Source organism: Silene latifolia, chromosome Y (genome assembly GCF_048544455.1).
Source record: "Silene latifolia isolate original U9 population chromosome Y, ASM4854445v1, whole genome shotgun sequence".
Taxonomy (NCBI): domain Eukaryota; kingdom Viridiplantae; phylum Streptophyta; class Magnoliopsida; order Caryophyllales; family Caryophyllaceae; genus Silene; species Silene latifolia.
The window spans coordinates 7,719,569-7,735,881 of record NC_133538.1 but is presented as its reverse complement, the minus strand read 5'-3'; the positions used below and the strand labels follow the sequence as shown (position 1 = coordinate 7,735,881).

General features: G+C 40.2%; 1 protein-coding gene across 1 annotated transcript; it reads right to left on the bottom strand.

Moving 5' to 3' along the window:
• Positions 1-7,964: 7,964 nt before the first annotated feature.
• LOC141627545 (uncharacterized) lies at positions 7,965-8,570 on the bottom strand. The gene has a single exon (XM_074440784.1). It carries the CDS (start codon positions 8,568-8,570, stop codon positions 7,965-7,967), a length of 606 nt encoding a protein of 201 aa, XP_074296885.1.
• Between the last annotated feature and the right edge of the window lie 7,743 nt (positions 8,571-16,313).

Sequence of the window (16,313 nt, the reverse complement as noted above, 5' to 3'; positions counted from 1 at the left end):
GGAGTAGTGCTACGGATGAGGAATCCGAGGTGGATGCGATCTTGATGTTCATGGGCGTAGAAAAGGAAGAAGGTCAAGATGAAGACGGAAACTGGAGCTGAGCCGAAAAAGAAGAAGTCTCCCATGAAGACGATTTGGAGACCGACGTCCACGACAAAGGACGTGGAGGGCATTTCCATGAGCCAGGAGCCCTTTGCGCGTTTGCTTGCTTGTTTTGGAACTTGAAGCCGTAGTGCTATTCGGCTTGTATTTGTTTTGTAATTTCGGATTTGTTAGACTATTTACTGTTTTATTAGGACGATTAGATTTCGTTTAGTTTAGTTTAGTTAAGATGACTATGGACAAGTTTTTGGTATTGGTATTTTTTTTTGCATATTTGTGAAAAAAAAAAAATTCAGGTAAATGAGGAGTTGATAGAGCATAGGGATGCGTGCAAAAGAACATGCACTCGATCAAATTGTTTATCAGTCGATCGAGTACGCCAGATGGAAGAACCACTCGATCGAGCCCTGCTGATTCTCGATCGAGCAACTAGCTGGGCACGCGCAAGGAGCCACTCGATCGAGAAACCTACTCTCTCGATCGAGCCTATCTACTGGGGAAGAATCACTCGATCGAAGACCTATGTCTTTTGATCGAGTGTTTGCTGCTGAATAATCCGAGTTAGAGGGAGTTTTTCTTGTTTTCTTTCTCGTTTATTTTCTTCCTTATTTTCCCTTTGTTTTTTTTAACTTATTTATGCTACATCCCTTACCTATTTTTCACAATTTTTTGCAAACAAATTTACCATTTTATTACCCAAATATTTTTCAAAGTTTTAATTAAACCCAATCACGCTGTTTATTTTGGTTTAATTATTCTCTGTTGGGTAATTTCACTGAGTTCTTTCTCCCCTATTTATCTCTGTTTTATTGCAATTCCCTTTTGTTGGGAATTGGTTTGGGGAGGTTTGTTCACTGCTTAATTATTAATTAGAACTCAAGTTGTTTGCAGAACTTGATTGACGTGACTCACTGCTGTTACTCCTCTTTTGTTGCGGCCCCTGCTTTGTTGCCGCGACAATATATGTTCGTGATCCTGCTTTGTTATCACGATCGTTTACTCTCTCCCCAGACTTCCTAGCTGGTTTGGGAGGTTATGTCTTGTGAGTTTCCTACTCCATCTCTTTTTCTCTCCTCTAGTTTAGTTTCATTTCGTTTGCATTTGAGTTTGCATTTTTACCATCCTCTCTGCTGCTGTTAGCTGTGTGTACAATGAGGACATTGTACGATTTGGTTTGGGGAGGGTAATGCATCCTTGAGTCTGCATTTGCATTTGTTTTGCATTCATATTTCTTGCATTTCTGCATGCATTGTATTTAATTTCAAAAAATTAAAATCCATAAAAACAACAAAATTTTCACAAAAATTCAAAAAAATCATGTTTATTTATGCATTTTAGGTTGAGTCTGATTGGAGTTTTTCATTGCTGTAAATTGTCTTTTGCTTAAGCCTTGCATTTTATCACTTCTTTTAGCAAAATTTTGTGCAATTTCTCGAATTTCGTTTCAAAATTTGTTGAACTAGTAGACTTGACTTGAAATTTTGGCAAACTACACCATTTTCTGAGGTTTAGAGTTTATAACTGGTGTCATTCATGACCAGTTCATGTAGGATGTGAGTAGTTACTCCTTATAAGGCGTGTAACATCAAATTGCATAAGCATGAGTTTTGTCTACTTAGTACCTGTATGCATTCGGGTCTGTGGTTGGTGACATATGTTTGGAGAGGCAATCCCTTTATATCGTTTTACCCATGAGCTCCACATAGCCAAATTGCCTATTTTGTCCCTATTTAGCTACAATCCATATTTTTCCTACCCTAGCCGAGCTAGTAATGGTAGCAATACCGGGAATGTGTTGATTGCATTTGGTTATTAATTCCTATTATAAGATGGATGGGTGAAAGAATGAAGGAGAAAGATGAAAAAAAAAATAATTGGAAAATGAAAAAAAGAAAAAAGAAAAAGGAAAAAATATGAGAAAGAAAGAAAAATCATATGCGGAAAATGAAAGAATTATGTTATGATTTATACTCCCATGTTTTATCTATACTTTATGGGGAGTTGATAATTTTATGGTGTTTAGCGAGTTATGTGCATCCAATTTGCACTGTTTTGTCTTGATTAGTTGAGTTCGAAGTTGGGAAGTTGTATAATTTAGATTCGTTGTTGCTAGCCTGGCTATTAACCCCACATATCCAAATTCATTTTAGCCCCTTCTTACCCATTACCTCACTTACCCATATGTAAGTCCTCGGCATGTGTCTTGGTCATCAGTTTGGTTGGAATGGATATGTACGGTTGTAGAGACTTTATTCATGTTAGATTGCATGCATGTTCTTATAGGTTGTAGTTAGGTGAGTGTTCTTTATTCCTTCTACCTTACACTATATATCACCTTGTGCTTAATTGTGTGATTGAGCGACCCTTGAGAGTCCGATTATGAAAGTCTTGCAAGGTCGAAAGTTCAACATCTTTTTGAAATATGCATAAATTCGTTTGTTTGACATTGAGCTTTTAGTAGTTGATTCTGTTGCATTAAAATGGTTTAAGTTGACGGTTTACGGCTTGTCCATGTTTAACTCCTTTCTTTTTAGTCCATTTTAGTTGCATTAGTTTGCTTGAGGACAAGCAAAGGTTCGGTTTGGGGAAGTTTGATGCGTGCTATTTATATAGTGTTTTAGGACCCTGTTACCACGCATTTCCGTACTTTATTCGTAGTTATTTGCTATGAAAATGTCGATGCACGCGTACTTTGGTATTTCTGTGTTATTTGCAGTGCGTGCCCGAAGGAGCGATATTTGAGCCTAAAACTGTCCCACAAGCTTGCACTTAAGAGATGAGTAGATTTGGAGTGGAAATGTCGCTACATTGGAGAGCGCGAAGTCATATTTATAAGCGTCAAAGCCAATTGTGGAGGTTCGAACTGATTGCAGCTCGATCGAGTGATTAGTCATGCTCGATCGAATTATTTTGTTATGCTATGTGGTCGATCGAATGGAACCCTTTCTCGATCGACCTGTCTTCTTGAGAAAGTACTCGATCGAAGGCCATACTTGTTCGATCGAAGAGGGAGTTCTTTGGAATAGTGCTCGATCGAGAGCCATTGTTGCTCGATCGACTATGAGCTGCTGCGTGAATCATGTTGCGCGAGATTTATTATGTTTAGTCTTATCTTTATAATTATTTTAGGAAATAATAAATATCTCTTATTATAAATAAGAGACACGAGTAGACCTAAAGGATCATCTATCATTTTACATTTCTCAGTTTCACATTACGCTTGACATTGCTTGGAACGGCTTGACAACGTTCCTTCTTCCTCTCTTCAATTAATTAGTAATCTCTACCCTTAAACTCTTGTTCTTTAATTAATTGCTTTTCTCCACTCTTGTCAATTTATTGTTATTAGTTATTGCTTTAATTATTCCCTTTATGCTTGTAGATCTATTTGATTCAATCGCTATGCTTTCTTATTCAGTTTATTCGTATTCTATTGTTATCGCAATTGTTATTATGAGTAGCTAATTCCCCTTATGCTAGGATTTTAGGGAAGCCATGGTATATTGCAATTAATCGATAATTAGGGTAGAAAGGATTAATGTGAGAATTGACCCCCCGGACAATTTGTGACGATAATTAACGAATTGAATGCATGCGAGGAGTTAATTAATTTAGTTAAGCTTCGACCTAGATCGAAAGATTGGAAAGAGCGGACCTGTCATGATTAATGGATCAACCTAGTGAGGGCGAAAGTCAAGCTAGAAGTAATCTAGGGTGAGTTGAGACCGAAAGGAGATACTCGCAGTTTGAAACCGAAAGGAGATAACTGCTACCCTTCTCACAGTAATTTGACCGACCTTTACCTTTAGTTTATTGCAGAAGTACCATGGTGGACCGACTGTCCTAGCATACCTCTTTCTCTATTGTTTACGTCTTTATTCTTTTCCTATTATTTTTCTTTCCTTACTCTTATTAGTTGTTTAGTGACAAAACATCAAACAAACCCCCGTTAAACCAACAGACTTAGATTAGACTATACACTTTTCTGCTTCCCTGAGGAGATCGACCCTACCTGCCGCTAGCTTCTGCTAGTAGTTCTTAGGAATTTATTTTTGGTGTGAAAACGACCGCATCAAAACCTTTGCACCCGTTGCCCGTCTCGAAGCTATTAGACTTCTGATAGCATTCGCAGCTCATAAAGGAATGAAACTCTTCCAAATGGATGTCAAGACAGTGTTTCTAAATGGGTATCTATAGGAAGAAATCTTCGTAGAACAACCCCTTGGATTTAAGGATAGCAAATTTGAAGACCATGTCTTTAAATTAGACAAGGCCTTGTATGGATTGAAGCAAGCACCAAGGGCCTGGAATGACAGATTATCGAAATTTATATTTGACAGTGGATTTAAGAGAGGATCTGTGGATAAAACCCTATTCCTAAAATTCGAGGGTTCTGACCTTCTGGTTGTTCAAATCTACGTTGACGATATTATTTTTGGATCAACCAATCGTAATCTGTGTAAGTATTTTTCGGAGTTGATGACTTCCGAATTTGAGATGAGTATGATGGGAGAATTGAAATTTTTCCTAGGTCTGCAAATTCAACAAAATGAGGAAGGCATCTAAATTCATCAACAGAAATATATTAAGGAATTAATTAGAAAGTTCGGAATGGAAAATTCTCATGCTATGTCTACTCCAATGGTCGCAGACAAGAAATTGACTTTAGATGAAGATGGTAAGTCGGTTGATGAAATAACTTACCGAGGAATGATTGGGTCATTGCTATATTTCACTGCAAGTAAACCAGATATCATGTTTAGTGTATGCGTATATGCGAGATATCAATCATCTCCCAAAGAATCGCATATGACGGTCATAAAAAGAATTTTATGATATCTTATTGGCACGTCCAAACTTTATCTATGGTATCCTATGGAATACAATTTCGATCTTGTCGGATATTCAAATGTCGATTACGCAGGATGCTCCCTAGACAGGAAAAGTACGTCAGGTGTTGCCACGTTTATTGGACCTTGTATTATTACATGGGGTTCAAAGAAGCAGAATTCAGTTGCCTTTTCAACAGCAGAAGCCGAATATATTGCAGCAGGACTGGTATGTACTCAATTATTATGGCTTAACCAACAGTTATGTGATTATGGTGTTGATGTAGGTTGTATTCCTATATTATGCGATAATACGAGTCCTATTATTATTTCCAAAAACCCCGCGCAGCACTCGCGTACTAAGCACATTGAAATTAGACACCATTTTATACATGACCAGGTTGAAAAAGGGAATATAAAACTCGAATTTTATAGTACTGAGAAACAATGGGCAGACATTTTGACAAAACCTTTAGCTAGAGAACATTTTGAGACTTTACGGTTGGAAATTGGTTTAATCGGTGGCACCTAAGCTTATATAAATGTTTAATCTCTCAATGATTGATTAGTATGAGATAAGATTGTATAATTGTATCCGTATATTTCGTTGCATGAATATTTTTGTTTTATAGAAATTTGTTTATCGTATATATTCTGTCTGTATTTAAGAATTTATGTTGCATACAAATTTATTCTCTTAACAAAATTAAGATACACCATATCTCTTATTTATCAAATTCTATCAACAATCTTTTCACAAATCCTTCATGCCATATCTCGTCCAATATCTTGCCATATCTAAACTAAATCTTTCATATATTAATTACCTAAATTGTGTAAACAACTAACTTTCCTAAACCTAAACCTAGATTCCCATCTATACCTATATCTACCCCTCCCTAAACTGTGTAAATTGGTCAAACAATCACAAGTTGCATTCACTTTTTACTTTACCAAATTTATACACAATCTCCATCATCATCATCCTTTAACCTCTCAACCATGTCACCTCCACATGCAACCACTCGGTCTTCAACCCGAAATCAACAACAACCACAACCATGCAATAAACCACAACCACCATCATCCCATCAACCTAAGTCCTCTACCTTCACTCCAACAAATCAACATCCATCATCACCTTCCTCTCTATTTCGTGGTCGGGATGAGTCGGTTTTCGAGGGGAAAAGGCGTTGGCTCAATAAGGGGAAGAATAAGGTCATAGTAGAAGATGTTGTAGACAATAATGAACCCGAGGTTGTTATTCGGGACGGGATTTCGAGGACTCTGTTTTGGGAGCCTTCGAAGAGCGCAACCAAAGCTGGTTTGAACCGGGTTCGTATGACAAAGGGAGAAAGCATCTTGGTTTCTCGGGTTCTACAGTACTCCATTCATGGTGGAAGGTATTATCCTAAATCTTGGTTGTCTCAAATTCTGTCTTTGAAGTTCTTTGTTGATTTTCTTGATTTTCAAGGGTGGAGTGATGTTAGTCGGTTTTCGGGTCCTACTTACCCAATTGAGGTTTTTCAGTTCTTAGCTTCTGTAAAAATTAAAGGGGGAGTGTTGCATGCAGTCGTGAATGGTGTCGACATCACCGTCACCATTGCCGACTTTTGCTCTGCTTTTAAGATTCCTCATGATGGAACCGAGATAAATCCGAGTCAAGAATGGTCCAATGTCGGTGATGATCAACAATTGGTTATTAAGAGGTACTTTGATGAGGTTGCTTCCGAGAATAGCAACATCTTGGTTCGTCCTCTCTCGGCCAAAATCAAGTTCTTTTTGAACTTTTTATGGAACACAATTGTTCCGAGAAGAAGAGGACGGGACAAGGTGTCGATCTATGAGGCTATTATTGTGTATTTGTGGTTAGAAGGTCGGAAAGTTAACTTGGTTAGACTCGTGTTTAATCGCATTGTTCAAACTAGCATTACCGTCACCAAAGAAAAGCATTGAACTACTCTTGATCTCCCATACGGTATGTGGATTTTGAGATTGTTAGAAATTAAACGGGTTATGAGTCGGGAAAGATATGGTGTGAGTGCTAAGGACGGTATGTGTGACCGTGTGATAAAGTTAATGGGCCTCGGTTTTGAAGGACTCGAGTTGGTCTTTGCTAAGGGTGTTGATAAGAATGTCAATGAGGTTGGGATGGCGGCTATGGAAGCCAAATTGGATGTTTTTATGGGGTCTATTATGGCTAAATTGGAGGAGCAAACCACGGCCTTGGCTACGGCTATGTCTCGGGTTGGGCAGTCACGGTCTTCGGTTGGCCGGTTGGATGATGCTCGGGCTTATGCTTGGATGGAGGGCGTCGACAAAAGGCTTTAGAAAGGGGATTGGTAACTATCCGTGAGGAAGTCTTTTAACATGGTGATCATCTTTATTTTCTTACTAGTCAAGGGGGTGCCTTGGTGAAAGACGGGAAAGCTATGAAAGCCGATCAAGAAATCACTTTGGAGACAACAAAGGCCTTGTCTTTGAAGGTCCTTAATTTCGAGACAAGCCTCAATGCCCAAGCTACTCTTGTGCGGAGTTCGTTTGATCGTCTTGATGCTTTGGAATTCCGTACTCATCCCGACTATGTTAATACTTATAAACCCCGTCACACTTAGCCTTGCATTTCCCCTTCCCTATTTTCGGACTCCCTCTCATTGCCTTGTTTTCTTTTATTTTCATGTGGTGTATTTTGCCTTCCTAAACTATTTTCCCATTTGGCCCATTTTGGCATACTACTTGTGGTTATGGCCCGGTAGTTCTAAACATGTTGTTTCATTCGGCCTATTAGGCTTAAACATGTTCTTTTGGTTTTTATGCTACTATATTTCGTAAGTACTTATGGTTATTTACGGTTTATCTATGTCTCTTAATCGTTCTTATCTCTTGTCTTATCGTATATTATTCTAGTCATTTTATGTTTTTTTTTGGGGAAAGGTTAAGTATATTAGAATCAATCAAATAATGTTATGTACATGAGAGTATAAAAAAAAAAAAGAGCATCACATTACAAAAACTAGTGATAGACTAAGCCTGCTAAATCAAATGTAAACTTTGAAGCCAAGCAAGGTCCTTGGTGTGTATGGCACACAGATTTAGTCTCAGGAACCGCGTGTGAATGTCTTGCATAATCTGATTCACCATATCCTCAGGTCTTCTCATATAGGCATTCACCCTTGCCTCATTCCTTGCCATCCAAACCCAATAGATCGGAGCTACGTTACATGCTCCAATAAATCTGCGTTGTAAACTAGTGAGTCTAATAGAAGAAAACCAGTGAACCAGCTCAGATATGTTGAATGAAACATGAAGTTGCTGATGCAACAATCTGCAACATCTAATACTGTAAGGGTAGGAGTAAAACAGATGATTATGGTCTTCATTTGAGGAAGCACAAATGTCACAACACAAATCAGCAGTAATTCCCATTCTTGCCATTCCGTCTTTGGTAAGTAGTCTCTTATGCATAAAGGACCAGAAGATGAAGGAATTTTTAGGCACATTCATTGTGTTCCAGCACAGGAATCTCCATTTGACCTTTGGATTTTTAGTGCGCAGCCAATTATTACCTGACTGGGTAGTATATGGTCTGTCAGAATCTAACCATTTGTTATCAACATAAGCTTGCTTGAAGGCTTGCATTGTGTGAGTAATTTTCTTCTAGGTCCAACTGCTATCAGGGGGAGCAATATAGTCAGACCACTCAGTCCCTTTCATATACACATGGCTTACCCATCGAACCCAGAGGTGATCTTTTTTGGTTGCAAGCCACCAAGCATACTTCCCAATGAGAGCTCTATTCCAAATCTTAGCATCTTTGATTCCAAGCCCTCCTTCAGCCTTTGGTAGGCAGCAACTACCCCAATCGATATTAGGAGCTCTCTTATAATTAGCTTCTCCACCCCACAAATAATAATTCCTACATAAGGAGTTGATCCTATTCAAAATGTTGCTTGGAATCACAAAAAATAGTAGACCAGTAAGAATGAAGAGTAGAGAGAACAGATTGGACCAACACCAGTCTGCCAGAGTAAGACAAATGTCTGGCACCCCAGCCTCTGATTCTAGCTAAGATCTTGTCAAGCAGTTTCATCCCTTCAGTCTTAGTCAATTTCTTGGAAGAAATTGGAACTCCTAAGTATCTAAAAGGTAAAACACCACGATGAAAACCAGACACTTATAGAATATTAGCAATAATATCAGTTGGCACTCCATTAAAAAAGATATCAGATTTGGCTTTGTTGAGGGTCAAACCAGAGGCATTGGAAAATGTAGATAACCCCCTTAACATCCACATAATGGAAGCTTTATTCCCTTTACAGAATAATAAGAGGTCATCAGCAAAAAGTAGATGATTAAGTCTAGTGTGACCACAAAGGGGATAAAACCTAAAATCATCTTGCTTGGCCACCACACCCAGGATCCTTGATAAATACTCCATACACACAGTAAAAAGGATAGGGGATAAGGGATCGCCTTGCCTTAAGCCTCTTTTACCAGGAAAAAATCCAAAAGTGCTGCAATTGACTGATAAAGAATAGGAAGGAGAGGTAACACAAGCCATGACCAAATTAATGAAGCCCTTAGGGAAATTTAAGGCACTGAGCATTTGACTCAGAAAAGCCTATTCCACTGAGTCATAGGCTTTCTTCAAGTCAATTTTGATCATACATCTAGGAGAGGCTACCTTCCTATTATACAATCTAACTAAGTCTTGACAAATGAGAACATTCTCCACAATGTTTCTACTTTTAACAAAACCACCCTGACTCTCACTTATAATAGCAGAAAAGACCCTGTTGAGCCTATTTCACATCACCTTAGTGATAGCTTTATAAATAATATTGCAGCAAGCAATAGGATGAAATTCAAGCACACTCTTAAGATTAGCAACCTTGGGTATAAGTGTCAAAGTAGTAGTGTTTACCTGCCTTAGCAACTGACCAGTTTGGAAAAAAATTTGAATAGCCTGGACAACTGCATCACCAACTGTGTCCCAAGAATCCTTAAAAAATTGGCTTGAGAAGCCATCAGGACCAGGCGATTTTGTTGAAGGGTTGGATTAATGCACTCTTTAATCTCAGCAGAGGACACAGGGGCCAACAGAATATTGCTATGTTCCTAGGTAATCAACGGGCCTGTTCTGACAGTAGGAACATGAACAGGAGTAGTGACCTGAGAAGAACCAAGAAGATCCTTGTAATATTGCAGGAGTGCCTCTTCAATATCATTAGGATTAGTGCACATCACACCTTCAATCCCTTGAATGCACATGACTCTATTATGTATCTGTCTAGCCCTAATCTGATTGTGAAAGAACTGAGTGTTTTCATCACCAAACTTAGTCCAAGTGATCTTAGCTTGTTAACATAAGTAACTATATTGAGCTTTGCAAAGATGCCTATAAGAATCAGCTGCCACGTTTTCAGCTGCCAAAATAGAAACATCAGTAGGACAGTTATGCATCTGTATCTGCAGGTCATCCAAAAGAGATTTTACAACCCCTACAGCTTTTTCCACATCATAAAATCTATTGTTGTTTGGAGTTTTCAAAGGCTTCTTCAGCATCCTGAGTTTACTTACTACTTGAAACATGGGAGATCCTCTCACAGTTTGACTCCAAACAGTACTGACAATACTTTTATACTCACTATCCAGGCTGCACATATTATAATACCTGAACTGAGGACGTCTATGAAGTCTGATAACAGTTCTAAAACACACACAAGGGTTGTGGTCAAATAATCCTTCAGGCAAAAAATGTGCATAAGCATCAGGATACATTGCAAGCCACTCATCATTGACCAAAAACCTATCAATTCTAGAGAAACCTCTAGAGGAAGGACTGTGCTTGTTATTCCAAGTAAAAAAAGCCCCTTGAGCTTTGATATCATACAGCCCACAGTAAGTGACACAATCCCTAAACTCAGCAATGTCTTTCCAGGTCACCTCCCCTCCTATTCTTTCATTATAATTCAAGACATTGTTAAAGTCACCACAAACACTCCAAGGACCTTGATAACCATCATGAATATCTTTCAAATAGTTCCACAGATAAGTTCTCTGAGCAGCATCATTAAAACCATAAACCACTGAAAATAAGAAAGTATCCCCAGAGGCTATCTCAACAATTTTGGCAGTAATACATTGAGCATTATCATGAAGCATATGCACCTGAAAAATTTGAGGATTCCAAATAACCCAAACCCTACCCCTTTGATGATAAAAATTATTGTTGACTCCCTGCCACTGAGAGCCAATATTATTCAACAAAGAATCAAAATCTTGCAGCTTTATTTTTGTTTCAACTAAACCAAAAAGTCTAATATTATTTGGATGGAGAAATTTTTTAACATCTAGCTGCTTATTAACTCTATTTATTCCCCGCACATTCCAACATCAAATGTTACTCATGATTAACTATATCTGGTGGTTCCTCCAATCCCCCTTGCAATTGAGTCACACTCCCTGAGCTAGTAGTAACAGCAGCCACAAAAGTCTTTGCTGGTGACAAATGATTCTGTGGTGACTGATGCTCCTGCCTAGTCACTTGTTGCAGAATAGTCACAGGTACAATGAGACTGGAATCATGAAAAGTCATTTTATGTTTTTTCTTATCTTTTCGATGATGTCAAGAGGGGGAAAGAACGACCAAAGCTTGCTCCTTGTCAAGACCAATTGTCTCTTAAAGTCCTTAAAGTTTCGGTCTTGTATATAATCATTTGATCTTGCGTTAATCTTTATCTATAAAGATGACGGTTATATTGAGGGCGAACTATATACTTAGTCACAATTTTACGAGACTTGCCATCATAAAAAAGGGGGAATTGGTTGAACCACATAGATATATATGTTTATGTTTTGATGATGCCAAGAGTACTTTATATTTTATATACTCGTTGCGCGTAATTGTTTGTTTAGTCTCTTCAGATTAGACTTATTATTTGCAAAGCTTAAAGAATTGTGATGAAAGTATACAAGAACATATTGTGATCAAGCCCTCAATCACGAATCAAGATATTACAAGATAGTGAAAGAATTATTCAAGCATTCATGAGAAGATGAAGCTCAATTAAAGATTGATCAAGCTTGAATGATGAAGTAGCCTACACTCGAAGATCTCCTAAGAAGATTAGAATAGTGTAGGTGATAATCTCGTAATGGTAACTTTAGAGTGCACTTCTGTAATACTCCGTATTTATAGTCTTAGGGGTACTCTATAGAGTAGCCCTTACTCTGTCGAGTAAGGGTAAGTGTCGCAGCAAAATAGTTTCGACCTGTTGGGCACTCGATCGAGTAGCTCGGGCACTCGATCGAGTAGGGGGTACTCGATCGAGTACCTTGGGTACTCGATCGAGCGCCCGGTTTTACGGGTGAGTTTTCGCGGGTTTTGTTAATTATGCGATTAGGGTATTTAAACCAATTCGTCTTTGTTTTAAAACACTTTTACCAAAACCTAAAACCTGTTTAAGAGAGAAAGCGCAGATTCTTCTTCCTAATCGCATCCTTAACGATTCCGGAGTTGGACGGTCGATTCTCGTTGTTTTTCGTGTTGTTGGATTCCTTGCGTCGAGGGTAAGCTTCTAGCATAATTTTTATAATGTTTTGCTAGTTTTGGTCAAACCCTAATTTAGGGTTTGGGGATTTTATGAGTAGGAATTGAATAGTAGTCTTTATGTGTTATGTATGATAGGAGGAGAATTCGTAGAGGAGCCGTTTTGAGACAATTTGTTTAGATCGTCTGCGTATTTGCTTTCCAGGTAGGATTTCCTACTCGGTATTAGTCCCATAATGGGATATTGGTGATGTCTTTGTAGTTAGTTGTTTGATTGTGATTGTGATTGTGTTTGTGATTGCGATTGGTTGTGATGGTTCTCGAGATGCGTTCTACCGAGTGGGGTCACTTGCGGGAGTGATCTCACGCCCTAGTTTCGCCCTTCGTGGAACCCGCCACGGAAGGGGATGTGCACATTAATGATACTGGGGTTATCGCTCGTACGATGAGCGGGGCTTAGGTGGGAACGGCTGCGGTCCCCCATGGCGGGCTGGTCCAGTGGACGATCGGTGTTGAGATGATGATGGGAGTTGGTGTTGTGTGTATGTGTGATTCAATTGTCTGTTTGCCTTATTGTTATTATCTATTTTGGTTGTGTGATTAGTAATCGACCCGGTGTTGTTTTGTAAAACTGCGGTGATCCATTCGGGGATGGTGAGCAGATATTGAGCAGTATAGAGATGGTACTTGGATAGTGGGGATGGCCACGACATGACGATAGAGTCTTCCGCTGTAGTTTAGTCTTTATTTACATTTCATTTGAGAACAGTTAGTTGGAATAATGTATTGTACTTTCAGTTGGTTTGAGGATTGTAACTTTTCATTAAAGCACTTATAATAAATGTTGTTTCTATTTTGTCTATTTGATTATCATACCTCGGGCAACCGAGATGGTGATGTCTCCATACCTGAGTGGTCCTGGTAAGGCACTTGGAGTATGGGGGTGTTACAAATGGTATCAGAGCGACGATCCTGAAACCTGTAACCAATGAACTTAATGAACATAGGGAGTCAATTAAAATGAACCCGGGGTAAAAGTTGTAGGAGCTAGTGCAAAGGCTTGGGAGACGTCCTAAAGTCGCGGGGGTCGCCCTACAACTTTGAACCGGTCACATGGGGGAAATGTGTGTTGAGTCATGTGTGTGCTTAGTAACTTGCGTAACAATGTGATGGAATGTGTTGATGGTTGGATGTTCGAATTGGAAGTTGATGAGATGAAAGAAAATTAATGATATATATATATAAACATTGTTGATAGCATGATGGAATGTTTTATAACGTGGCAATTAATAGCATGAATGTTATGATGTAATGTGATTTTATAAAGTTATCATGTTAGTATATGACGTAATATGCGGGTAGCTTTTACGTATTAGTGATACTTGATCGAGTAAGACTGACTCGATCGGATAGGTTTTTGCAAACCGAGTCCGAATCGCGTTTTGGGGCACTCGATCGAGTAACTAGGGGTACTCGATCGAGTAGGGAGTCACTCGATCGAGTAGCCTAGATACTCGATCGAGTGGGTTAGTGACCGAAGGTCCTGTTTGGTTCTGGAGTTTGGGTACTCGATCGAGTACATAGGGGCACTCGATCGAGTAGCCCGTCACTCGATCGAGTGGGTTTGGGTACTCGATCGAGTGGATTCTGGGCATCGTGTTTTCGTGTTTTGAAGTTTAGTACGTATGTTCATATCTACCCTTTCTTATATATGTTTAGTTTCAAGATGCCGCCCAAGAAAAATGCCTTGTACGCTAGAGCAGAGCTTATGACTACGGATGACATCGTTAAGATGCTAGAGCACCAGGATGCTCTTACTGAGACCTTGAAGAGAGTGAATGAGGAAAAAGATAAGAGTAAGGAGAAGGAGGTTGACCATGCTAAAGTCAGCCTCTATATTGCGAGGTTTAACCCGAAGGAGTACAAGGGAGTTGAGGAGCCTAACCGTCTTGATAGTTGGCTGAGGGAGATGGAGAACATACTAGATTTAGTCCACTGTCCCGATGAGATGAGAGTGGATCAGCCGCATTCTATCCGAGGGAGGCGGTGGCAAGTGGTGGGATTCGGTGAAAGTAAGTGCCAAGGAGATATATACCAACCGTGGTTTGCTATACCTTGGGAGGAGTTTCGTAGGGTGTGAGGAAGGAGTTTGTCCGGAACATGTGAGGAGTAAGTTGAGGGAGGAGTTTGATAAGTTTAAGATGACCGCCGAGATGTCGTGGTGGCCGAGTACTACAGCAGTTCAATGAGAAATCTAGATATGCAGAGGACATGGGTTTGAGCGATGAGAATTTGGCTTTGAGGTTTGAGAGTGGACTAACCACGAAGATTATGGACAAGTTACCCGTGGGAGTCCTCACTGATGTGAAGGAAGCATATGAGAGGGCTGGGAGAGCTGAGAGACTAGTGGAGATGGCTCGGGGAGAGGTCCGGTGGTGAGAAGAGGAAGTCGGAGAGCGAGGGTGGTGGCCAATCTAACTACAAGAAAGGCAACCACAATCAATCTAAGGGGTTTTCTTCTGGATCCGGGTTTAGTCTTTGGAACTTCCTTTGGGAGAGGTCGTGGGAGTGTGAGCAACAGTGGGAGTGACTGCTTTGGGTGTGTGGTGGCGTAGGCCACAAGAGGCATGAGTGCACGAGTGCACCGGATCTTTCGAGACTCGCATGAGCTTCGCGAGCAAGGCCGGCTGGATCATGGCCAAACCGAGGAGGCCGAGCTACAGAGTGGAGGCAACCGCAACGGCGGTAATTCTTATCGAAGACACCGACGAACAACAACAATCAAGGGTCGGGTGCTAAGCCGACCGCATCAGCTAGTACTGTCCAGGGAGGTGGGCAGAAGACCAGTGGCAAGTTGTTCATGATGGAGAAGAAGGCAGCTGAGGAGGATGCGCATGTTATCACCGGTACATTCCTTGTTAATGGTATTCCTACGTTTGTTTTGTTCGATTCGGGGGCTTCTCAATCGTTTGTGTCTTCGAGTCATGTAAAGCGGTTGGGTCTGAGAGTATATGAGTCTGTTAAGGAGCAAGTTTTCATACCTTCAGGTGAGTCTGTATCGTGTGGGAGGTTGTTTAGAGATGTATCTTTAATAGTTGGGCAAGTCGATTTCCCTGTAGACTTGCTAGAGTTTCCTTTTAATGGTTTTGAGATGATAGTTGGGATGGATTGGTTAGGAAAGTATAAGGCTAAGATAGACTGTCATCAAAAGAAAGTGTCCCTAAGAGGTCCTAAGGGTGTTAGTGTGTCTTACCGTGGGTTTTTAGTCAAACCCAAGGTTAAGTTGATTGCAGCTGTTACCTTGAAGTCTTATCTGAGGAAGGGGTGTCCTTTGATCCTGTGCCATGTGAGAGATGATCGGATAGCGAGTCCAACAGTTGATGAGATACCTGTGGTGGGAGAGTTTGCGGATGTCTTTCCGGAGGAGATTAGGGGTTGCCACCGAAGAGGGAGATAGATTTCACCGTTGAGTTGAAGCCAGGGACGGGGCCAATCTCTAAGGCACCGTACCGTATGGGTCCTAAGGAGATGGAGGAACTTAGGAAACAGTTGGACGATTTGATAGAAAAGGGGTACATTAGACCGAGTGTATCGCCTTGGGGAGCACCGGTTTGTTCGTGAAAAAGAAAGATGGGAGCTTGAGGTCGTGCATAGATTACAGGGGAGCCGAACCGTGTGACGATAAAGAACAAGTATCCTTTGCCAAGAATAGATGACTGTTTGATCGGTTGAGTGGTGCAACAGTCTTCTCTAAGATTGATTTGAGGTCGGGGTACCATCAGGTGAAGATTAGAGATGTGGATATACCGAAGACGGCTTTCACGTCGAGG

Coding starts and splice junctions, on each gene's coding strand:
- LOC141627545 (XM_074440784.1), bottom strand. CDS start 8,570: ATGCAAGCCTTCAAGCAAGCTTATGTTGATAACAAATGGTTAGATTCT.